This window comes from Heterodontus francisci, chromosome 4 (genome assembly GCF_036365525.1).
Source record: "Heterodontus francisci isolate sHetFra1 chromosome 4, sHetFra1.hap1, whole genome shotgun sequence".
Classification (NCBI taxonomy): Eukaryota; Metazoa; Chordata; class Chondrichthyes; order Heterodontiformes; family Heterodontidae; genus Heterodontus; species Heterodontus francisci.
Window position 1 is genome coordinate 15462325 of NC_090374.1, and position 27509 is coordinate 15489833.

Here is a 27509-nt window from a genome sequence, read left to right on the forward strand (position 1 = left end):
ATTATACACTCGTCACAATACACACCCAGCCTATTATACACTCCTATCGATATACAGCCCACCCAATATACATACCTCTCGATATACACCCCGCCCATTATATACTTCTCTTGATATACACCCTGCCCATTATACGCTCCGCTCGATATACACCCCATACATTGTACACTCGGCTCGATATACACCCTGCCCATTATACTCTCCTATTGATATACACACAGCACATTCTACATTCCTGCGGTTATACACCCAACCATTTTACACGCTTCTCGATATACACCCTGCCCATATAAAGTCCTCTCGATATGCATCCCACCCATTATACCCTCCTCTCAATATACACCCCACCTATAAACAATCCGCTCGATATCTACCATGCCCATTATACACTCGGTTCAATATGCACCCCGCCCATTATACACTCAGCTCGATATACACCCCATACATTATACAGTCCTCTCGATCTACACCCTGCCCATTATACACGCTAGTCGATGAACACCCGCTTATTAGACACTCCTTCGATATACACCCTGCCCATTATATACTCCTCTCGAAAGACACCCTGCCAATTATGCACTCGGCTCGATATACACCCCGCCCATTATAAATCCCTCTGGATATACACCCTGCCCATTATGCAATCCTCTCGATAGGCCCGTTGCACATTATACACTCGGTTCGACATACACCCCACCCATAATATACTCTGCTCGATATACACCCCGCCCATTATACACTCCGCTCGATATACACCCCACCCATTATACACTCTGCTCGATATACACCCCACCCATTATACACTCTGCTCGATATACACCCCACCCATTATACACTCCGCTCGATATACACCCCACCCATTATACACTCTGCTCGATATACACCCCACCCATTATACACTCTGCTCGATATACACCCCACCCATTATACACTCTGCTCGATATACACCCCGCCCATTATATACTCCGCTCGATATACACCCCACCCATTATACACTCTGCTCGATATACACCCCGCCCATTATACACTCCGCTCGATATACACCCCACCCATTATACACTCTGCTCGATATACACCCCGCCCATTATATACTCCGCTCGATATACACCCCACCCATTATACACTCTGCTCGATATACACCCCGCCCATTATACACTCTGCTCGATATACACCCCACCCATTATATACTCCGCTCGATATACACCCCGCCCATTCTACAACCCGTCGATTATATACTACGATCGATATACACTCCTATCGATATATACAACCAACATGATATACACATCACCCATTATATACCTCTCCCGATATACACCCTGCCCATGATATACTCCTCTCGATATGCACCCAGCACATTTTGCACTCCTCTCCATATACACCCCGTCCATCCACTAAATGTACAGCCCGCCCATTATACACTCCTCTCAATATACACTTTCCCATTATACACTCCTCTCAATGTACACCTTGCCCGTTATTCACTTGTCTTGAGATACACCACGCCCATTATACATTCCTCTGGATATACATGCCGTTCATTATACATTCCTCGCTCTATACACCCTGCTCATTATACACTCCTCTCGATATACACTTTCCCATTATACACTCCTCTCAATATACACCTTGCCCATTATTCACTTGTCTTGAGATACTCCACGCCTATTATACATTCCTCTGGATATACATGCCGTTCATTATACATTCCTCGCTCTATACACCCTGCTCATTATACACTCCTCTCGATATACACCCCATCAATTATACACTCCTCTCGATATACACCCTGTACATTACTCACTCTGCATGATATACACTCCACGCATTATACAGAACATTCAATATACCCCCGGCCTATTATATATTCATCTCGATGTACACGCTGTCCATTAACACTCCTCCGATTTACACCCCACCCGTTATACATTCCTCTCGATATACACCTCAGCCATTATACACTCCTCTCGATATACACTCCTCTTGATATACACCCTGCACATTTTACACTCCTCTTGATAAACACCCTGCCCATTATACATTTGGCACGATATACACCCTGCCCATTATACTTTCCTCTTGATTTACACCCCACACATTCTACATTCCTGCGGTTATACACTCCGCCCATTATACACTCTGCTCGATATGCACCCCACATATTATACACTCCGCTCGATATATACCCCGCCATTATACACTCCGCTCGATATACATGCCCCCCAACATACACTCCACTCGATATACACCCTGCATATTATACTCTCCGCTCGATATACACCCCACCCGTTATACGCTCGGCTCGATATACACCCCACCCGTTATATACTCCGTTCGATATACACCCCTCCCATTATACAACCAACATGATATACACATCACCCATTATATACCTCTCTCGATATACACACTGCCCATTATACATTCCTCTCGATATACACATCACCCATTATGCACCTCTCTCGATATACACTTTGCCCGTGATATACACCTCTCGATATGCATCCAGCACATTTTGCACTCCTCGCCATTTACACCCCGTCCATCCACTAAATGTACAGCCCGCCCATTATACACTCCTCTCAATATGCACCTGCCCATTATACACTCCGCTCGATATAAACCTTGCCCGTTATTCACTTGTCTTGATATACACCCTGCCCATTATACACTCCTCTCGTTATACACCCCGCCTGTTATACATTCCTCCCGATATATACGCGGCCCATTATACACTCCTCTCGATATACACCCCGTCCATTATACACTCCTCTCGATATACACCCTGCACATTACTCACTCTGCATGATATACACTCCGTGCATTATACACAACATTCAATATACCCCCGGCCCATTATATATTCATCTCGATATACACGCTGTCCATTAACACTCCTCCGATTTACACCCCACCCGTTATACATTCCTTTCGATATACACCCCACCCATTATACACACCTCTCGATATACACTCCTCTTGATATACACCCCACCCATTAGACACTCCTCGCACTAGACACCCTGCCCATTATAAACCTCTCTCTATATACACCCCGTCATTGTACATTTTCTCAACATACACCCCACCCATTATACACACCTCTCGATATACACTCCTCTTGATATACACCCCACCCATTAGACACTCCTCGCACTAGACACCCTGCCCATTATAAACCTCTCTCTATATACACCCCGTCATTGTACATTTTCTCAACATACACCCCACCCATTATACTCTCCTCTCTATATACACCCTGCCCATTATACACACGGCTTGATATACACCCCATCCATTATACATTTTCTCAACATACACCCCACCCATTATACACTCCTTTCAATATACACCCTGCCATTATATACTCCTCTCGATATACACCCTGCACATTTTACACTCCTCTTGATATACACCCTGCCCATTATACACTCCTCTCGATATATACCCCACCCATTATACACTCCTTTCAATATACACCTTGCCATTATACTCTCCTCTCGATATACACCCTGCCCATTATACACTCCGCTTGATATACACCCGGCCATTATATACTCCTCTCGATATACACCCTGCCCATTATATACTCCTCTCGATATACACCCTGCCCATTATACACACGGCTTGATATACACCCCATCCATTATACATTTTCTCAACATACACCCCACCCATTATACACTCCTTTCAATATACACCCAGCCATTATATAGTCCTCTCGATATACACCCTGCCCATTATACACTCCTTTCAATATACACCCGGCCATTATATACTCCTCTCGATATACACCCTGCCCATTATATACTCCTCTCGATATACACCCTGCCCATTATCCACTTGCTCGAAATACACTCCGCCCTTTTACACTCCACTCGATATGCTCCAGGCCCATTATACACTCATCTCGATATACTGCCCACCCATTATAAACTCCCCACAATAAACGCCCCACCCATTATACACTCCTCTCAATAAACACCACAATCATAATACACTCCTCTCGATAAACACCCCGCCCATTATACACTCCTCTCAATCAGCACCCCACCCATTATACACTCCTCTCAATCAGCACCCCACCCATTATACACTCCGTTCGATATACACGCCACCCATTATACACTCCTCTTGATATATACCCCGTCCTTATACATTTTCTCAACATACACCCCACCCATTATGCACTCCGCTCGATCAACACCCCACCCCTTATACACTCCATTCGATATACACCCCGCCCATGATACACTCCTCTCGATATACACCCTGCCTATTATACACTTCTTTCAATAAACACCCTGCCCATTATACACTCCTCTCTATATAAACCCTGCCCATTATACGCTCCGCTTGATATACACCTCGTCCATTGTACACCCCTCTCGATATATACTCCGCCCATTATACACTCCGCTCGATATACACCCCACACACTATGCACTCCGTTCGATGTACGCCCCTCCCATTATACAACCAACACAATATACACATCACCCATTATACACCCCTCTCGATATACACACTGCCCGTTATAGACTCCTCTCGATATGCATCCTGCCCATTAAACACTCGTCTCGATATACACCCTGCCCATTATACATTCCTCTCGTTATGCATCCTGCACATTTTACATTCCTCTCCATATATACCCCTTCCATCCACTAATTATACAGGCCACCCATTATACGCTCCTCTCAAAGTACACCCCGCCCATTATACACGCCTCTCTATATAAACCCTGCCTGTTATCCATTCGTCTTGATATACACCCGCCCATTATACACGCCTCTCGATATAAAGCTTGACCTTTAAACACCCATCTCGATATATAGCCTGCCCATTATATATTCCTCTCGATATATGTCCTGCCCATTATACTCTCAGCTCAATATGTAACCCGCCCATTCTACATTCTGCTTGATATGCACCCCATCCATTATACAGTGCTCTCGATAAACGCCCTGCCCTTTATACTCACCTCTCAATATACACCCAACCCATGATGCACTCCCCTCAATAAACGCCCCTCCCATTTTACACTCCTCTCGATATATACCCCATCCATTTTCCACTGTGCTCGATATACACCCCGCCCATTATACACTCCTGGAAAGGGTTGGCGCACTCAAGGACAGAGATGGGAATCTATGTGTGGAGCCAGAGGAAATGGGTGAGGTGCTAAATGAGTACTTTGCATCAGTATTCACCAAAGAGAAGGACTTGGTGGATGATGAGCCTAGGGAAGGGAGTGCAGATAGTCTCAGTCATCTCATTATCAAAAAGGAGGAGGTGTTGGGTGTCTTGCAAAGCATTAAGGTAGATAAGTCCCCAGGGCCTGATGGGATCTACCCCAGAATACTGAGGGAAACAAGGGAAGAAATTGCTGGGGCCTTGACAGAAATCTTTGCATCCTCATTGGCTACAGGTGAGGTCCCAGAGGACTGGAGAATAGCCAATGTTGTTCCTTTGTTTAAGAAGGGTGGCAAGGATAATCCAGGAAATTATAGGCCGGTGAGCCTTACGTCAGTGGTAGGGAAATTATTAGAGAGGATTGTGCGGGACAGGATTTACTCCCATTTGGAAACAAACAAACTTATTAGAGAGAGACAGCATGGTTTTGTGAAGGGGAGGTCGTGTCTTACTAATTTGATTGAGTTTTTTGAGGAAGTGACGAAGATGATTGATGAAGGAAGGGCAGTGGATGTTGTCTATATGGACTTCAGTAAAGCCTTTGACAAGGTCCCTCATGGCAGACTGGTACAAAAGGTGAAGTCACACGGCATCAGAGGTGAGCTGGCAAGATGGATACAGAACTGACTCGGTCATAGAAGACAGAGGGCATCAGTGGATGGGTGTTGTTCTGAATGGAGGGATGTAACTAGTGGTGTTCCGCAGGGATCAGTGCTGGGACCTTTGCTGTTTGTAGTATATATAAATGATTTGGAGGAAAATGTAGCTGGTCTGATTAGTAAGTTTGCGGACGACACAAAGGTTGGTGGAGTTGCGGATATTGATGAGGATTGTCAGAGGATACAGCAGGATATAGATCGGTTGGAGACTTGGGCAGAGAAATGGCAGATGGAGTTTAATCCGGACAAATGTGAGGTCATGCATTTTGGAAGGTCTATGCAGGTGGAAGGTATACAGTAAATGGCAGAACCCTTAGGAGTATTGACAAGCAGAAAGATCTGGGCGTACAGGTCCACAGGTCTCTGAAAGTGGCAACGCAGGTGGATAAGGTAGTCAAGAAGGCATACGGCATGCTTGCCTTCATTGGTCAGGGCATAGAGTATAAAAATTGGCAAGTCATGTTGCAGCTGTACAGAACCTTAGTTAGGCCACACTTAGAATATTGCGTGCAATTCTGGTCGCCACACTACCAGAAGGACGTAGAGGCTTTGGAGAGGGTACAGAGGAGGTTTACCAGGATGTTGCCTGGTCTGGAGGGCATTAGCTATGAGGAGAGGTTGGAAAAACTCGGATTGTTTTCACTGAAACGACAGAGGTGGAGGGGCGACATGATAGAGGTTTACAAAGTTATGAGCGGCATGGACAGAGTGGATAGTCAGAAGCTTTTTCCCAGGGTGCAAGAGTCAGTTACTAGGGGACATAGGTTTAAGGTGCGAGGGGCAAGGTTTAGAGGGGATGTGCGAGGCAAGCTTTTTATACAGAGGGTGGTGAGTGCCTGGAACTTGCTGCCAGGGGAGGTGGTGGAAGCAGATACGATAGCGACGTTTAAGAGACATCTTGACAAATACATGAATAGGATGGGAATAGAGGGATATGGGCCCCGGAAGTGCAGAAGGTGTTAGTTTAGGCAGGCTTGGAGGGCCGAATGGCCTGTTCCTGTGCTGTACTGTTCTTTGTTCTTTGTTCCTCTCTATAAACACCACGTCCATTATACAGTCCTCTCAATATACACCCCGCACAATACTCACTTCGCTCGATATACACTCCGCACATTAGACACACCATTCGATATGTACCCCGCCCATTATACACTCATCTCGATATACACGCAGTCTATTACACACTCCTCGCGATTTACTCCCAACCCATTATACGCACCACGCGCTACACAACCCGCCCATTATACATTCCTCTCGATATACAACCCGCCCAATATATACTCCTCGCGATATACAACCCGCCCATTATGTATTCCTCTCGATATACACCCTGCCCAATATATACTCCTCGCGATATACAACCCGCCCGTTATTTAATCCTCTCGCTATACGCCCCGCCCATTATACGCTCCTCTCAATATACACCTGGCCCATTGTACATTCATCTCGATGTACAGCCCACCCATTATAAAGTCCAGTCAATAAACACCCTGCCCATTATACACTCCTCTTGATATACACCCCGACCATAATACACTCCTCTCGATAAACACCCACCCATTATAAACTCCGTTCGATATACACCCCGCCCATTATACACTCCTCTCGATATACACCCTGCCCATTATACACTCCTCTTGATATACACCCCGACCATAATACACTCCTCTCGGTATACACCCTGCCCATTATACACTCCTCTTGATATACACCCCGACCATAATACACTCCTCTCGATAAACACCCACCCATTATAAACTCCGTTCGATATACACCCCGCCCATTATACACTCCTCTCGATATACACCCTGCCCATTATACACTCCTCTCGATATACACCCCGCACATTACTCACTCCGCTCGATATACACTCCGCGCATTATACACACCATTTGATATGCAGCCCACCCATTACACATTCATCTCGATATACACGTTGTTCATTATACACTCCTCGCGATTTAGACCCCATCCATTATACACTCCTCTCGATATAAACCCCACCCATTATACACTCCACTTGATATAAACCCCGCCCATTATACACTTCTCTCGATATAAGCCCCGCCCATTATACACTCCTTTTGATATAAACCCCGCCCATTATACTCTCCTATCAACATACACCCCACCCATTATACACTCCTCGCGCTATACAACCCACCCTTATACACTCCTCACGATATAACCCCCGCCCATTATATACTCCTCTCGATATACAACCCACTCTTATACACTCCTCACGATATAACCCCCGCCCATTATATACTCCTCTCGATATACAACCCACCCTTATACACTCCTCACGATATAACCCCCGCCCATTATATACTCCTCTCGATATACAACCCACTCTTATACACTCCTCTCGATATACACCCCACCCATTATACACTCCTCTCGATATACACCCCACCCATTATACACTCTGCTCGATATACACCCCACCCATTATACACTCCTCTCGATATACACCCCACCCATTATACACTCCTCACGATATACACCCCACCCATTATACACTCCTCTCGATATACACCCCACCCATTATACACTCCTCTCGATATAAACCCCGCCCATTATACACTCCGTTCGATATACACCCCGCCCATGATACACTCCTCTCGCTATACAGCCTGCCCATTATACACTCCTTTCAATAAACACCGCTCTCAATATACACCCCGCCCTTTATACACTACTCTCGATATGCATCCCGCACATTTTACATTCCTCTCCATATATACCCCTTCCATCCACTAAATATACAGGCCTCCCATTATACGCTCCTCTCAATATACACCCAGCCCATTATACATGCCTCTCGATACAAACCCGGCCTGTTATACATTCATCTTGATATACACCCTGCCCATTATACACTCAGCTCGATATACACCCACCCATTATACAGTCCTCTCGATATACACCCCTCTCATTATATACTCCTCTCGATGTACAACCCGCCCATTATACACCCCATCGATTATGTACCCCGATCAATATATACCCCGCATATTTAATACCATTGATATACACCCCTCCCATTATGCAACCAACATGATATATACATCACCAATTATACACCCCTCTCGATATACACACTGCCCTTATACACTCCTCTCAATATACATTCCGACCATTATACGCTCCTCTCTATATAAACCCTGCCCATTATACATTCCTCTCGAATACACCCCGCACATTATACACTCTGATCGATATACACCCCGCACATTATACACTCTCTCGATATACAACCCGCTCATTATACACTCTCTCGATATACAACCCGCCCATTATACACTTCTCTCGATATACACCCCGCCCATTAGACACTCCTCTCAATATACACCCCACCCATTATACACACATCTCGATATACACCGTCTCCATTATACACTTGCTCGATATGCACCCCGCCCATTATAAACTCCTCTGGATATACACCTCGCCCATTATATACTTCGCTCGATATACACCCGGCTCATTATGCACTCCTCTCGATATACACCCCGCCCATTATAAACTCCTCTTGATCTACACCCCACCCATTATATACTCTCTCGATCTACAACCCGCCCATTATACACTCTTCTCGATATGCATCCTGCCCATTATACTCTCCTCTCGATATACACCCCGCCCATTATACACTCGGCTCGATGTACACTCGGTCCATTATACGCTTGATCGTAACACACTCCGCCCATTATACTGTCAGTTGGATATACAACCCGCCCATATACATTCCTCTTGATATGCACCCAGCCCATTATACAGTCTGTTCGATATACACCCTGACCATTATACACTCTGCTCAATATACATCCATCCCATATACAATCCGCTCGATATACTCCCCGCCCATTATACACTCGTTTCGATATACACCTCACACATTACACACTCCTCTCGATATACACCCTGCTCATTATACACTCCTCTTGATATACACCCAGGCCATTATACACTCCTCTCTAAATACACCCTACCCATTATACATTCCTCTCGAATACACACTGCCCATTATATACTCCTCGCACTATACACCCCGCACATTATACACTCTGATCGATATACAACCCGCCCATTATACACTCCTCTCGATTTACACCCCACCCATTATACACTCCTCTCGGTTTACACCCCGCCTATTATGCACACCTCTCGATATACACCCAGCCCATTTTGCACAGTTCTCGATATACACCCCGTTCATTTTACACTCCTCTCGATATACACCCAGCCCATTTTGCACACCTCTCGATATACACCCCACCCATTATATGCTCCTCTCGATATACACCCAGCCCATTTTGCACAGCTCTCAATGTACACCACGCGCATTTTGCACACCTCTCGATATACACCCCGCCCATTATACACTCCTCTCGATATACACCTAGCCCATTTTGCACAGCTCTCGATATACACCACGCCCATTTTGCACACCTCTCGATATACACCCCGCCCATTATACACTCTGATCGATATACACCCCACCCATTATACACTCCTCTCAATATACACCCCACCCATTATACACTCTCTCGCTATACACCTTCCCATTATACACTCCTCTCGATATACACCCTGCCCATTATACACTTTCTCCATATACACCCGCCCATTATACACTCCACTTGTTTTACCCTCCTCCCATTAGACACTCGGATCGATATACACCCTGCGCATTATACACTCCTCTCGATATACACCCTGCCCATTATACACTTTCTCCATATACACCCGCCCATTATACACTCCACTCGTTTTACCCTCCTCCCATTAGACACTCGGATCGATATACACCCTGCGCATTATACACTCCTCTCGATATACACCCGCCCATTATACAGGCCTCTCGATATAAACCCGCCCATGATACACTCATCTTGATATACACCCTGCTCATTGTAAACTCTGCTCATTATACACCCTGCCCATTATACAGTCCGCTTGTTATACTCCGCGCCCATTATGCTCTCGTCTCGATTTACACACCAAGCATTATACACTGCGCTCAGTATAAAGCCCACCCATTATACACTCCTCTCGATATGCACCTGCCCATTATATATGCCTCTGGATATAAACCCTGCCCATTATAGACTCGTCTTGATATACACCCTGTCCGTTATTAACTCCTCTTGTTATACACGCTGCTCATTATACATTCCTCACGATATACACCCTGCTCATTATACATTCCTCACGATATACACCCTGCTCATTATACATTCCTCACGATATACACCCTGCTCATTATACATTCCTCACGACATACACGCTGCTCATTATACATTCCTCTCGATATACACGCTGCTCATTATACATTCCTCTCGATATACACCCTGCTCATTATACATTCCTCACGACATACACGCTGCTCATTATACATTCCTCTCGATATACACCCTGCTCATTATACATTCCTCACGATATACACGCTGCTCATTATACATTCCTCACGATATACACCCTGCCCGTTATACACTCCTCACGATATACACCCTGCCCGTTATACATTCCTCTCGATATACACGCTGCTCATTATACATTCCTCTCGATATACACGCTGCTCATTATACATTCCTCTCGATATACACGCTGCTCATTATACATTCCTCTCGATATACACGCTGCTCATTATACATTCCTCTCGATATACACGCTGCTCATTATACATTCCTCTCGATATACACGCTGCTCATTATACATTCCTCTCGATATACACGCTGCTCATTATACATTCCTCTCGATATACACGCTGCTCATTATACATTCCTCTCGATATACACGCTGCTCATTATACATTCCTCACGATATACACCCTGCTCATTATACATTCCTCTCGATATACACGCTGCTCATTATACATTCCTCTCGATATACACGCTGCTCATTATACATTCCTCTCGATATACACGCTGCTCATTATACATTCCTCTCGATATACACGCTGCTCATTATACATTCCTCTCGATATACACGCTGCTCGTTATACATTCCTCTCGATATACACGCTGCTCATTATACATTCCTCTCGATATACACCCTGCCCGTTATACACTCCTCACGATATACACCCTGCCCGTTATACACTCCTCACGATATACACCCTGCCCGTTATACACTCCTCACGATATACACCCTGCTCATTATACATTCCTCACGATATACACCCTGCCCGTTATACACTCCTCACGATATACACCCTGCTCATTATACATTCCTCTCGATATACACGCTGCTCATTATACATTCCTCACGATATACACGCTGCTCATTATACATTCCTCTCGATATACACGCTGCTCATTATACATTCCTCTCGATATACACCCTGCTCATTATACATTCCTCACGATATACACGCTGCTCATTATACATTCCTCTCGATATACACGCTGCTCATTATACATTCCTCTCGATATACACCCTGCTCATTATACATTCCTCTCGATATACACGCTGCTCATTATACATTCCTCACGATATACTCGCTGCTCATTATACATTCCTCTCGATATACACCCTGCCCGTTATACACTCCTCACGATATACACCCTGCCCGTTATACACTCCTCACGATATACACCCTGCTCATTATACATTCCTCACGATATACACCCTGCCCATTATACATTCCTCTCGATATACACGCTGCTCATTATACATTCCTCTCGATATACACGCTGCTCATTATACATTCCTCTCGATATACACCCTGCTCATTATACATTCCTCTTGATATACACGCTGCTCATTATACATTCCTCTCGATATACACCCTGCTCATTATACATTCCTCTCGATATACACGCTGCTCATTATACATTCCTCTCGATATACACGCTGCTCATTATACATTCCTCTCGATATACACCCTGCTCATTATACATTCCTCTCGATATACACGCTGCTCATTATACATTCCTCTCGATATACACCCTGCTCATTATACATTCCTCACGATATACACGCTGCTCATTATACATTCTTCTCGATATACACCCTGCCCGTTATACACTCCTCACGATATACACCCTGCCCGTTATACACTCCTCACGATATACACCCTGCTCATTATACATTCCTCACGATATACACCCTGCCCGTTATACACTCCTCACGATATACACCCTGCTCATTATACATTCCTCTCGATATACACGCTGCTCATTATACATTCCTCTCGATATACACGCTGCTCATTATACATTCCTCTCGATATACACCCTGCTCATTATACATTCCTCACGATATACACGCTGCTCATTATACATTCCTCTCGATATACACCCTGCTCATTATACATTCCTCTCGATATACACCCTGCTCATTATACATTCCTCACGATATACACGCTGCTCATTATACATTCCTCTCGATATACACCCTGCCCGTTATACACTCCTCACGATATACACCCTGCTCATTATACATTCCTCACGATATACACCCTGCCCGTTATACACTCCTCTGCATCTGCATCCCGTCCATTTTACACTCCTCTCCATATGTACCCCTTCCATCCTTTTAATATACACCCCGCCCATTATACACTCCTCTCGATATGCACATGCCCATTATACATGCCTCTCGATATAAACCCAGCCCATTATACACTCATCTTGATATACAGCCCGCCCATTGTAAACTCCGCTCGTTATCCAGGCTGTCCATTATACATTCCTCTCGACAGACACCCCGGTCATTATATACTCCTCTTGATATACACCCCGCAGATTATACACAGCTCTCAATATACACCCTGCCCGTTTTACACTTGATCGATATGCTCCCAGCCCATTATACATTCCGCTCGATATGCACCCAGTCCATTATACACTCCTCTCAATATACACCCCTCCCATCATACACTCCTCTCAATATACACCCTCCCATTATCCACTCCTCTCTATATACAGCCCGCCCATTATACTCTACTGTCTATATACACCCGTCCCAATATACACTCCTCTCAATATACACCCTCCCAATATACACTCCTCTCTATATACAGCCCGCCCATTATACTCTACTGTCTATATACACCCGTCCCAATATACGCTCCTCTCAATTTATACCCCGTCCATTGTACACACTCCCACTATACACCGTGCCCATTGTACATTCTGCCCGATATACACCCTGACCAGTATACACCGTCCCAACTTTTCCTTTCTATTGAAGTAATTTGAAGGGAAGATCAGATGGGGTTTATAACAGACTGCGAGGTCCCCTAGGACCTTCATTATGCCCTGTTGAAGGTCTGAGATCCACCCTTGGGCCTGATTTTAACTCATTCAAAACCAATTCATTTTGACAGTGTTAGCATTAGTGTCTGTTCAAATAGAAGATTAACGGGAGGTGGTGTGGGTGAAATCTTAGACAGGATAAATATATGATAGACCATCGATGGAATGGAGTCAGTCAAATACTCTTTCCCACTCTGTATTGCTGGATACGAAACCAAGGTGGATGGAGTTGTGATCTAATTGAATGGCAGGACAGACTCAAGGGATTGAATGACCTCCTGTTCCTATATTCTGGACTTTTCCTGAATGCTGCAGCCTTGTCCTCAAACATTCTCCAATTCCCAGCATACCAAAAATAACCATGGATAATTGTCCCTGTCAACTTGCTAATGTTAGCAGCTCAGTAGCTGTTTGCAAACCCTGTGATTGTGAATTCAAGCTGATTTAGTTAATTTCCCAATTTGTGAACCTGCCAGTCATACTTCTAGTGCCATGTGCTTGTTCCTGGTCAGGCTGGCAGATGGGATGTCTTATGATGTGAGAGAATTGTGCACAATTCTGGTCTCCATATTATAAAATGGATTGAAAAGCATTGGGGAAGGCCGGGAGCTCTTTTCTCCAGAAAAGTGAAGGCTGAGAGGTGGCCTGATGGAGGCCTTCGAGATTATGAAAGGGGTTTGATGGGATAGATGTGGAGAGGATGTTTCCACTTGTGGGGGAGACCAGAACTAAAAACCATCAATATAAGAGTCACCAATAAATCCAATAGTGTATTCAGGGAAAAACCTCTTTACCCAGAGTGTGGTGAGAATATGGTACCACAAGCAATAGTTGAGATGAATTGTATAGATGCATTTAATGGGAGCCTTGGTAAACACATGAGGGAGAGGGGAATAGAGGGATATATTGATAAGGTGATCTGAAGAGGGGTGGGAGGAGGCTCATGTAGAGCTTTAACACCAGAAAAGGCCAGTTGAGCTGAATGGCCTGTTTCTGTACTGTAAATTCTGACATTGTATACGTCATTAGGAAGGAATCAATACCAGAGTCGGCTGTCTCTCCATGTAGTCTGCTCACCGCAGGGTGGTTGCCACTGAATTGTACAAAAATCTGTGGCTTATTTTGTCCATCTAAGTTGTCATAGGGAGACCCAACTAAAAGTGAAAGTCTAAAAGGAGGGAATTAAAAATAAAATGTGGCAGTGCACTTTGTTGGAAGGGAGCCTGAGAACCTCAACATTCTACTCCTATCCCATTGAAATTACAAGAGACTGGGCCCAAGCCCCACTGTAATCCCAGGCCCATGTCTCCCGTTGAGCCCTCGGTCAGGTAACAGGAATTAGCTGAGCTGGTGGATTTGGCGAAGGAAGCAAATGAAATTGCAGCAAAATGAAAGCAGAAAGATTGTGTTACTATTTTTAAAGAAAGACAGACTTGCATTTGTCATAAATCAGCTTGGAATGTCCCAAAGTGCTTTCCAGCCAGTAAAGTACCTTCTGGAGTGTAGTCATTGTTATGATGTAGGGAGACGGTGGAGTGGGGGGGTGGGTGGGTGCGCGAGGGTGGAGGGAGTGGGGAGGGCAGCCAGTTTGTGCACAGTGAGATCCCACAATGAAATAAATTACCAGATGATCTGCATATTTTTATGGGCTTAAAAGTGAAGTTGGTGAAAATGAAACCAATTTCATACGTGACTCAGAACAAGCTGACAAAGGTTTTCTGATTCTGTGCTTGCAGCCCCTGATCCCTGTCCATTAAAACAGATGGGTGGAAAGTGAGAGGTTGGTGAGCACAGGAGCGGAAAACCCTGAACATCTCCCCACCTAAAAGGATTCTTCCCGTGACAGAACTCGGGTCTCCAATGGAACAGGTTCTGCAGCCTGATTCTTGTCTTTTTACAGGTATTTTGTGTAGTTATTATTCATTTAGTGCTGGCAGCAAAATTTGGGCGATTCCCAGCTCGCTGGTCTTCACTTAGTGTTGTCACATTGAAGGGCAGCAGCACAGCTGAACTGATGTCCAATTTTCCTGCTTTCCTGTTGGCCAGATAAATGCTGTTTTTAACCTTAGCTGCCAGCCCAGTACTCACTCGAGTAACGTCTGCATGCTATCTTGCAACAGTGTCATCGAGTCATAATGGCACAGAAGGAGGCCATTCGGCCCATCAAGTCCAGGCCGGCTCTCTGTAGAGCAATCCAGTCACTCCCACTCCCCTGCTCGATCCCCCGTAACCCTGCAAATTTATTTCCATCAAGTGCCCATCCAATTTCCTTTTGAAATAATTGATTATCTCCGCTTCCACCCTCCTCATATGCAACCAGTTCCAGGTCATCACCACTCGCTGCATTAAAAAGTTCTTCCTCACGTCCGCCCTGTATCTCTTGCCCAAAACCTTCACTCTGTGTCCCCCAGTCCTAGTAGACTCTGCCAGGGTTTATTTTGATGCTAGGGCTCAATAGCTTGTCAGTGAAGGCCTATAATCCTTCAATTTATTTCACAAACTGCAGTTTGTTTGAAGTGAAGACCCGTATTCGCTCATTCAATTAGATTACAATGAAAGAAAAGAAAGACTTGCATTTATACAGTGCCTTTAATGACCCAAAGTGCTTTACAGCCAATGAAGTACTTTTGAAGCATAGTGACAATGTAATATTGGAAACACAGCAGCCAATTTGCACACAGCAAGCTCCCACAAACAACACCGTGATAAAGATCAAATAATCGGTTTTAGTGGTTAATTGAAGCATGAATATTGGCTAGCGGTCAGGGATAATATCATTGCTCTTCTTCAGAATGATACCAAGGGGTCTTTTACATCCATACGAGAGGGCAGATGGAGCCACAGTTTAACATCTCATCTGAAAGACAGTGCTGGAGTGTCAGTGTAGATTATTGCTCTGAAGTCTCTGGAGTAGGACTTGAACCCACAATCTTCTATCTCAGAGGAAACAGTGCTAACAACATGACCATCATGGAACAGCTGTACTCATGGTTTCCTGGAACTGAAGACCTGTACTGAAAGATAAAGATAAAGACCAGACAGGTAGTGCAGGAGTCCCCCCGAGTGCATCTTGCTCTCGAGCCAGCATTCACTGGTGAGGGTGTTGGTTCCTCTGGGGAGTACAGTCAGAGCCAAGTCCACAACAACATGAGTGGCTCAGCTGAACATTTGCTGAGGGGGTGAGAGGGGGGTGGGGGGGGGGGGGGGGGTGCGTGCAGTGGTGATGGGGAAGATGTGGGAGGAAAGCGATAGTGATAGGGAATTGAATAGTTCGGGGAAACAATCTTCTCGAGGATAATGAGGGATGGACGACAAATGCTGGCCTTGCCAGGGATGCCCACAACACATGAGAGAATAAAAAAATCAGATATTATGCAGCTAATATCGTCATGGCTACTCCCATTGGGGAGGGTTTAAACTAGCTTGGTAGGGGAATGTCAATCCAGGAGAGAGAGAAGCAAAGCTGGAAATGGAAGGCAGAAAATTAGAAGCTTTGGGTCCACTAATCTTTGCAAGTTTTATAAACAACCTAGACTCGGGGAGAGGAAGCAGCTTTATAAAGTTTGCAGATGATCTGAAACTTGGCAAGGTAGAAGGTCACAATGAGCATAGTTATAGGCTTCAAGATGGTGAAATGAGTGGAAACCTGGCAGATGGAGTTCAATGTGGAGAAGTGTGAAGTGATGTACTTTGCAATGACTAATCTGGAAAGACCATCTACTATCAATAACATGATTTTGAAAAATGTAGTTGAGCAGAGAAACCTTGGTGTCCATTTATACAAATCCTTAAATGTATCGGGGCAACTTGATAAGGTGGTTAAAAAGCACATGGACTACTTGGGTTTACAAACACAGGAATGCAATATATAAGCAGAGAGATCAGGCTGGAACTTTATAAATCACTGTTTAGGGCTCAGCTGGAGCATTGTGGCAATTCTGGGCATTATACCAGAAAAGATGTAAAAGACCTCAGAAAGGGGACAGAGGCGGATTATCCAGATGTTACCAGGGATGAGGGACCTCAGTTACAAGGAGAGGTTGGGATAGTTAGGACTGTTCTCCTTGGAATAGAGATGGTTAAGAGGTGACATAAAGGAGGTTTGCAAAATGATGAATGGTTTTAATTGAGTAAATAGGGAAAAAATATCCCCTCTGACGAGGGGTCAATGACAAGAGGTTACGGATATAAAATCATTGGAGAAAGAGGAGACATAAGGAGAAAGTTTTTCGCTCAGATCTGGAAGGTGCAACCTGAAAAGTGACATTTCGTCAGAACTGGCAAAGGTTAGAAATGTAATAGGCTTCGAGCAAGTGAAAGAGAGGAAGAGGGGTAAGAAGAACAAAAGAGAAGGTTTGTGATAGGGCAGAGGGCAGGATTGGGTGACCGCTTTGCAGAACACCTCCACTCAGTCCGCAAGCATGATCCCGAGCTTCTGGTTGCTTGCTATTTTAATTTATGACCCTGCTCTCACACCCACATTTCTGTCCTCGGCCTGCTGCAACATTCCAGTGAAGCTCAACGTAAGCTCGGGGAACAGCATCTCATCTTCCAATTAGGCACTCTACAGCCTTCTGGGCTCATAATTGAGTTCAACGATTTCAGAGCACGACTGGCTTTTTTATATTTTATTTTATTTTTTAATCATGCACCAATCTTAAACTTATTTTTTATATTTGTACTTTTGGACTGAGCTACTCATTATTCTGCCATTAACACTCTCTCTGGACTAATGCTTTGTCTTGTACTACAACTGTTAACACTCCCTTTACCTTTGGCGACTTGATTGAAACATACAAGATCCTGAGGGGTCTTGACAGGGTGGTTGTGGAAAGGATGTTCCCCCCTGTGGAAGAATCTAGAACAAGGGGTCACTGTTTAAAAATAAGGGGTTGCCCTTTTAAGACAGAGATGAGGAGAATTTTTTTCTTCCTGAGGATTGTGAGTCTTTGGAATTCTCTTTCTCAAAAAGCAGTGGAAGCAGAGTCTTTGCATATTTTTATGGCAGAGGTAGATAGATTCTTGATAAGCAAGGGGGTGAAAGGTTATCGGGGGTAGGTGGGAATGTGGAGTAATCAGTTCAGCCATGAACTTATTGACTGGCGGAGCAGGCTCGAGGTGCCGAGTGGCCTACTCCTGCTCCTAATTCGTATGTTCCATGACATCTTTGTCATTTAATCTCTCCTGCCCTCTGCCCTAACACACACCTTCCCTTTTTGTTCTTCTTCTCCCCTCCCTTTCACTTGCTCGAAGCCTATTATATTTTGAACTTTTGCTAGTTCAGATAAAAGGTCACAGACCTGAAAGGTTAACTCTGTTTCTCTCACCACAGATGACGCCAGACCTGCTGAGTATTTCCAGCACTTTCTGTTTTTATTTCATATAGAATCGTAGAATGGTTACAACACAGGAGGCCATTCAGCCCATCGTGTCCATGACAGCTCTCTGTAAGAGCAACTCAGCTAGAACTCCACGCAACCCCCCGCCACCTCCCGCCCCCCCCCCCCCCGCCTTTTACCTGTCGCCCTGTAAAATTGTTTCTCTGTGTTCTCTGGTTCTCGACTCTTCCACCAATGGGAACAGTTTCTCTCTATCTACTCTGTCTCGACGTTGAGTTAGTTTTAAGTGAAGAGCTGTATTGATACAGTATGATGGAATTTAAGGTCTAGACTCCTTCAGCCTGATTGAACTGGAGAATCTGTACATCACCTTCATTGAACCAAAGCCCTTTACTTGGCATGAGCACCTGTTCAGGTTGTTTAAAATGAAGATCTGCACTCATTCCATTTAATTGAACTGATTATCGGTCCTCACTCAGTCTGTTTAGGATAAAGGCCTGTACTCTGTACATTTGTTTGATGTGAAGATCTGTAGTCAATCAGTTACTTTAAGCTGAAGATTTGTGTTCCGCGTGTTAATATCTCGTGATGACCCAATGTGTATTTAAGAGAGTGAATGCATTAAAATGTGCTAAAAGGCAAATATTGAGCATAGTTCTCATGCGAAGTGATAGAAAAATGTTATTCCCTAAGACTACCCCAGAGAACACAGGCAGCAAGAGCAGGGAAAAATTTAATAAATGTAACTGGTTAAGTGCAAAAAAAATGCTGAATTGTAGAGAGACAACAGAATTGAAATGTATGAGATGTGTGGATGAGCTAGGAGAGTAATCAATGCTGGTGGGGATTTTGAGGTGTTATTGTTATATAGATTGCTTCAGCTTACTTGATCGAAGTCAATAAGACAATTGGGTGAAAATCTTCATTTCCAATATCTTAATTCCTCACGTGCACTATCAAACCTTGAATAGTCAGGATGGTGTTTGGGGGAGTGGGAGCGGGGGCTGGTGGGAGGTTGAGAGGCGGGTGAGGGTTTGGGGGGTTGAGAAGGGGTTAGGAGTTTGGGGGGGGGGGTTGAGAGGAGGTGGGGGGGTGGTTGAGGAGGGGGTGGGGGGTTTGAGGAGAGTTTGAGAGGGGGTGGGGAGGGTTGAGAAGGGGTGGGGGGTTGAGGAGGGGTTGAGAGGGGACGGGGGGTTGAGTGAGGGTGGGGGGTTTGAGGGAGGTTGAGAAGGAGTGGGGGGGTTGAGAGGGGATGGGGGTTTGAGAGGGGTGGAGGTTTAAGAGGGGAGAGGGGACAGAGGGCAGCACAGTGGTTAGCACCGCAGCCTCACAGCTCCAGCGACCCGGGTTCAATTCTGGGTACTGCCTGTGTGGAGTTTGCAAGTTCTCCCTGTGACCGCGTGGGTTTCCGCCGGGTGCTCCAGTTTCCTCCCACAGCCAAAGACTTGCAAGTTGATAGGTAAATTGGCCATTATAAATTGCCCCTAGTGTAGGTAGGTGGTAGGAGAATGGTGGGGATCTGGTAGGGAATATGGGATTAATGTAGGATTAGTATAAATGGGTGGTTGATGGTCGGCACAGACTCAGTGGGCTGAAGGGCCTGTTTCAGTGCTGTAGCTCTCTATGACTCAATGAGAGAGGTGGGGGGGGTTTGAGAGGGGTGAGTACAGGATGCAGGGAGATTGCTTTCAGTTTTTGTACCAGGCCTTCTAAAAATCCTAATGTTGGATCATGTTTGTGTTTCCGTTAATAACGTTGAGCGATAAGTATGTCGAACTAACACTTGCAGGTTTTTCTTTTTATTGTTTACAATAGTGAGATGTTATTGGGGTAGATTTTGACTGTGATAGAATTGACCGTGACTTCTACATCTTGTCTGATTTTTTAATATCCTGTAAAGTCGATGGTCTCCCTGACGTAATCACACAGTCAAGATCTACCCTTGTCAAGAGAAACCCACATGCCCAAAATATTCACCCCCCTCTTCTTCTTGCCCTAGGCTCCTGCTTCTGGGTTGCGGTTCTGGACGGGAATGTCGTGGGCATCGTAGCCGCCAGAGGTAACGAAGAAGATAACACAGTGGAACTGCGCCGCATGTCCGTAGACTTTGACCAGCGGGGGAAAGGCATTGCCAAGGCCCTGGGACGTAAGGTTCTAGAGTTTGCTGTGCTCAACAACTACTCTGCTGTCGTACTGGGGACGACTGCTGTCAAGCCAGCTGCCCACAAGCTGTACGAGTCATTGGGTTTCAGATACGTGGGCATCACTGAACACTACGTGCTCCCGGGAATGAATCACTCCGTCTTGGAGAAAATGTTTTTCCAGCTTCGTTATCACCGCTACCGGCTGCTTCTCCGTGAAGAATAAATATTTCCCTGCTCATCTCTTACCCCACCCCCCTTTGCCCCTTCCCCTTACAAACACCAGAATCGAATGCCCAATGCTTTGTAATTTTTTGATGATTATTTTTCCACCTTCCCGGCCCTCTTGTGGTAGCTGTGATTTTGTTGGATGAGAGTTACAATCACCCCAGACTTGCTGTAGGACGGTGGTGCCTGTGATCGAAGCACTCTGCCTGTAGCTAACATTCTTACAGCATGTCTGGCTGGGGTCAACATACAGCTCGACCCAAGTTACCCTCAACTAGACTCCCATTAGTGCATCAGTCACACAATATGGATGTGGTAACCATTACTGTCGAGGCAAATCTTTATGGGGAGAGCATGGATTGAAGTGGGGATGGATCATTGCACGTGCCAGTGATGACCAATGATCGGTACTCTTTCCCGGGCACCCCGACACCCTGCAACCCTGCAGCTCCTTCCTCCCCATTGCCAATGACCTAACTCCGTTCCTTCATTGTCAGTGCTACTGTTAACACGCTTCGCGATCGAATGAGAGTGTTTGAAAGAGAAACACACCCAGCTTGTTCTGCTGCATGAAGACAAAGTGCAGTAAATATCAAGAAGATCACCCTTGGCCTAGCCTGGCCTGGTCTGACCTGGTCTGGTCTGGTCTGGTCTGATTCACTCGCACCCGGACACCGACATACACTTTTTTTAATAAAAAAAATTAGTACTTGGATGTGCTGCATTCCTGCCATAGAGAGAGAGAGAGAGAGAGGTGCATCCTATATTTCTATTGTCTTCACAAGTCAGCAAGATTTAGTAATTTGGACAGCCTTGATCCCATTGTTGCATATTGTAAAATAAGCATTTAGTTTTTCCTCCTCCTCCTCCGTAATTGGGTGACTGTGAGTAAATCCTCCGCATGCGTACTGGAGTATCTATGCTGCTGTTAGTTTTTTTTTTGTTACTCTTTTTCATTTTGTTTTCTGCTTGAGCTGAACGATGTCATTTGAGCAGAACGGAGGCTGTGGTTTCCAGGGAAACACATTTCTCCCCTTACCCTCTTCCCCCGCCATATCAATGCAGAGTCCAAAAGTAGTAAGTAGGGAACAGGAGAACGGCTCTTGCAAACAATAAAAAAAAATAATATTACAAAACAAAATCATAAGCAAAAAAATTATTAATTACTAATAGTTGTGATTGGTCTCTACTGCCTTGCTTAGTGTTGCTATGGTAGTTGCTTTAATGACATCAACTTTGTGACTGGTAGAATGCAGAAGCAATGCAATTGGCATGTGTCTGTACCTAAGTGTATGTGTACAGTGCCTGCCTGAACAATAAGACAAAGGATATAGCTCCTTAAACATGAAATAAAAACTGTGTATATTTCAACAGCTTTTCTTTTTGCATGCTGAATGTCTGTCTTGAATTCAGAACAAAAATGGGTAGCTGAATTTTAGTTTTAACAAAGGAAATGTACTATATATATATATATATAAAAACTTCTGGAAATGCACTTCAGTTACTTTCTCAGAGACGCTGAGCCTCAATGATTTGTGATAGAGGATTTTAGTATCAGTACTTTGTAATAGAAATGATGTGTGTGTGTATAAAAAAAAAAGATACTTTTTCACGAAGTCATCCTGGTTAAAGGACAAAGATTGTTTGCTTTGTTTATTTTTGTTATGCTAATGTTTTCTGAAAGATATCAAAATCCAGTTGGCGCAAGACCATTTTTATTTTTATTTTTTGAGTCCTATCTTACTGGCGATGAATATCCCTTGGCTTTCAATGTACAGTCAAGCTATGGTATAACAGAAGGATTGAAGGTCTCCCACATCAGTCCAAATTATTTTTAAGTCATTTTCTGTATATAGATTGTACCTCGCTGGCGATGGTGAGTTTGCTGCTGTTCTCAAATTAGCGCAATATTGGTCTACAATGGTCCTGCAGCTCTTGTGCCCAAGCATGATTCAACTCCACAAGTGAAATTATATTGTCTGTCGCTCCTAGTGGAACCTGGATGATTTTATTTTTATTTTTAACTTTATTTTTGTAACCATGGGCTCTTCTGTTTCTCTCCTCAGTCTCTCTGGATCGTGGTCTGGCGGTTAACGGGGGCTGTACCCAAGATGGCCACTGGGAGGCGCAAAAGGGTTATCGTCGAATGACCTTTGGCGCCTCCCCAAGGTGACACACGGCCGAAATCAGAAACTCAGGTTGCCTGTTGGGGGCAGCAGGACCTGCGTCTCAATCCCTGCCCATAGCGTTAGTGTTGCATAACAGTTTTCTACAGGCAGTGGGATTGTTAGTTTTTGCTACAGAATAAAGTATTTTGATGTGTATCAATAGGATTGCTCCATATTTAAAAAAAATTTAATCTAATTTAAACAGAAATGGATTATTGTTTGGTGTTGCATTGGGTAATGTATTGCTTTCAAGAATCCCCAAATACCTTTTTTTTTATATCGACCTGGTTATTCAATGGATGAATTAAAATTAGACCTGAATATGAGAAAGTTAACGGATATCAGGGAACATGATGTGTCCTGATTTGGGATAGTCCCTCACAATTCCATGGACCTTTTACACAATAGGTCCGGAAATATCAAGACTTTGTGATTCTGAATGTCCTTCTTTCACTTTTGGCATTTTACTTTTTGCCCAGAGCAGCTGCCTCAAAAGTGAACCTTTAACTGATTTCAGTGCTTGTTTTAAGACGTGAGTTCTGCTGTTCAAATCAATAGGTTGGGTTTGAAGAGTTTTGGCAACGCGGATCTTGTTTCAGATTTCCTCAGCTCTCCAAATCCAACCTGAAGTTTTTTTTAAAAAAAGAAACCTTGTTCCACTTTTACTGTTTCATCCGGGGATAACCTGCTCTTAGTCTCCAGCCTACATCTAGCCACCAAGATGTACAAGGGTGAAAGGTTGAGTGAAACAGAATCGACTGGACTCAAGAAAGGTTGAACATCTGTGAGAATACAAACCAGTTCCATTAACAATTTCTGTATTTTTTTTTAATAGACAGCATATGGGGCAAAGCAGAAACAACCTTCTTCCTCATAATTTTATATATATGAGCAATAATTACTGAATACCATTTGGCAAGTTTAGAAATTAACACTCTGAGGTACTGCAATGCATTTATTGTAATGTATGTAAGTAAAACCTAAAATAGATTGCACATCATTTTCTAGCTATGTTTTAAATGTTACATTCATTATTCTGTGCTGCAGTTTTGTAATGGGGAGTCAGTGCTTCCATTATTTGGCACATAGTGTGGAGATGTTGGCAGCTTGCTGAATTTTTAACACAGCACGGCCTGTCACTAGTGGATGTCCCTTTGTAAGGTCGGTAATGGAACTCCCTGGGTGTAAGTACATCACCTGGTCTGGTACTGAGTTGTGTAGGCTGTGAAGATCTCAGTTCAGATCCGTGGCCTGAATAATGAATGATATCTCCCTGAATGAACCCTGCGACCTCTGCCACCTAGAAGGACAAGGGCAGCAGATGCATGGGAACACCACCACCTGCAAGTTCCCCTCCAAGCCACACACCATCCTGACTTGGAGCTATATCGCCGCTCCTTCACTGTCACTGGGTCAAACTCCCTTCCTAACAGCACTGTGGGTGTACCTACCCCACAGGGACTGCAGCAGTTCAAGAAGGCGGCTCACCACCACCTTCTCAAGGGCAATTAGGAATGGGCGATAAATGCTGACCTTGCCAGTGATGCTCAATAAAAAAAAAACCCATATTAAGCCAGAGGGTGGGGGGAACAATCACCCAAGGTCCCTGCTCTTCATAGCTATCCAGCAACCCCTAATGGAAGTTACAGACATTCCAGGTAAAGGACAGGATGTCTCCAAGTTGTGAGAACCTCACTATCTGATTAAATAGGCTATGGTTACTCAGTTCTGAGCAATGGTAAGACAGTACAGGTGATTGGAGAACTTATCATCAGGCAGTAACTACCTGCAAGAGACAACTAGCCGGGGTGTGATAGGTGGGGGGGAGGTGGGAGGAGTGGGGGGGGGGGGTTACTTTAAAAAAAAAATCTTCTTTGGGAAGAGCTGCGCAAATTCCTCATTCAAATTGTTGCTTTAAATGCATTACTGTGCAGGTGAAGATTGGATCACAAAATTAACAATATCTAAAATTATACAGACCAGCTTTGAGCACAAACATTCAGTACTGTGGTACACCCTTCCTTCCTCTGCTATTCCCAAAGAGGCTCTAATCCAGATGGAATTTTAATACTTGTATTTAAACGAAGAAAATGCTGAAAATACCCATCATGTCAATCAGCATCTGTCAAATGAAAAGACAGCTTGATGTTTCAGGTGTAAGATACCTGCTGTATATTTCCAGCTGCATTTGCTACACACCCATCATGTACATTTTGCTTTTAAAACTTCCTTTAACACGCTTTAAACAAATAAGTGACTGAAATAGTGAATGAAGGAAGTTAGTACGGATGTGCTGAGTGTTTATAATGTTCAGGTTCCGCAATGTAACTTGTAAACCTTTGTCTTCTCACAGTGTAATTTCTTCGTCACTCCCCAGTTAATTTAATGAGCTTTGCTATATTGTTCCTTTAATCCTTAACCATCCAATTCAGCAATAACTGACATCGGGAAATACAATAAACAATGATAGAGTCAATGCTATATGTGTTTTCAGTAATAAGAAGTATTTTAATAATTGACATTTAAGCATTCATCAGAGACTGGATGCAAATCAAGGAGAAAATTCCGAGTGTCCTTACAGTACAAATTGCATTTGTATTGTGACCTGAATTTAAATAGAGTTTTGGATGCAAATACTCTCCATGTTACCAGTACACTGAATCAATATACAAACTTTCAAAGAACATTACTTTGTTGGTTAACCTGCATTGCAATTTAAGTCTATTGGCTGGTGGATTTAACTTGTACATAGATTTCAGGAACCTCAGGTGGGCTGGTAGCTCCTATCAATGCAGAGTTTCTCTTGCCCCGTTCAGGTGGGCAATTACCCTCACCTGGGCTGTTTTTCTCATTCATGGTCAAGCAGGAGGGTGGACAAATCAGCAGGGAGACTTTGCTGTGCCCATTTACTCTGTGTATCACTTAGCTCAGGAAATGTCTGGGTTTTCTGCCTTACAGGCCACACAGGGGTTTACAAAGAAACCCTGGGATAGCCAACACATGAAAAGCATGCTCCCATTGGCTGTGGTTACTAACAGGTCTTGGTGTTCTGATATCCCCATCAGTCAGACTAAAAACAGCCCTTTCCAAAACGTCCACACCCTTCAGACGCAGTTTTAACCAAACCTGCCCCAAGATCGGGTGCAATTGGTTTGACACCCTGACGGATTTTATTCTACATTGAATTTAGTGAAGGATGTTCCACCCAATCTGCATGGGGGTTTCCTGCCCAGTCAGTTAGGTTAAAATTGCTCCTGTTCCCCACAATATAATTCACACGGGATAACATCAGCGAGTTACCATGGGTCGGCTTGGGGGAGCCACACGTACCCTCCGAAGCATCAAAACATAAGAAATAGCAGGAGTAAACCATTCAGCCCCTTGATCTTGTTCTACCCTTTAATGAGATCATGGATGATTCTTGACCTCAATCCCACTGACTCACCCAATCCCCATATCCCTTGATTCCCCAAAATCTATTGATCTCAGCCTTGAGTATGCTCAATGAGAT

The 27509-nt window shown here is 44.3% G+C and overlaps 1 protein-coding gene across 1 annotated transcript in view; it reads left to right on the forward strand.

The window, feature by feature from the left end:
* The window catches only part of nat8l (N-acetyltransferase 8-like), a 123301-nt gene extending 97500 nt beyond the window's left edge, over window positions 1-25801 (forward strand). Inside the window, exon 3 of the mRNA XM_068029204.1 lies at window positions 21461-25801. Coding sequence (XP_067885305.1) covers window positions 21461-21828 — 368 coding nt within the window. The 3' untranslated portion in view covers window positions 21829-25801. The remainder of the gene's footprint in view (window positions 1-21460) is intronic.
* Window positions 25802-27509: the final 1708 nt, after the last annotated feature.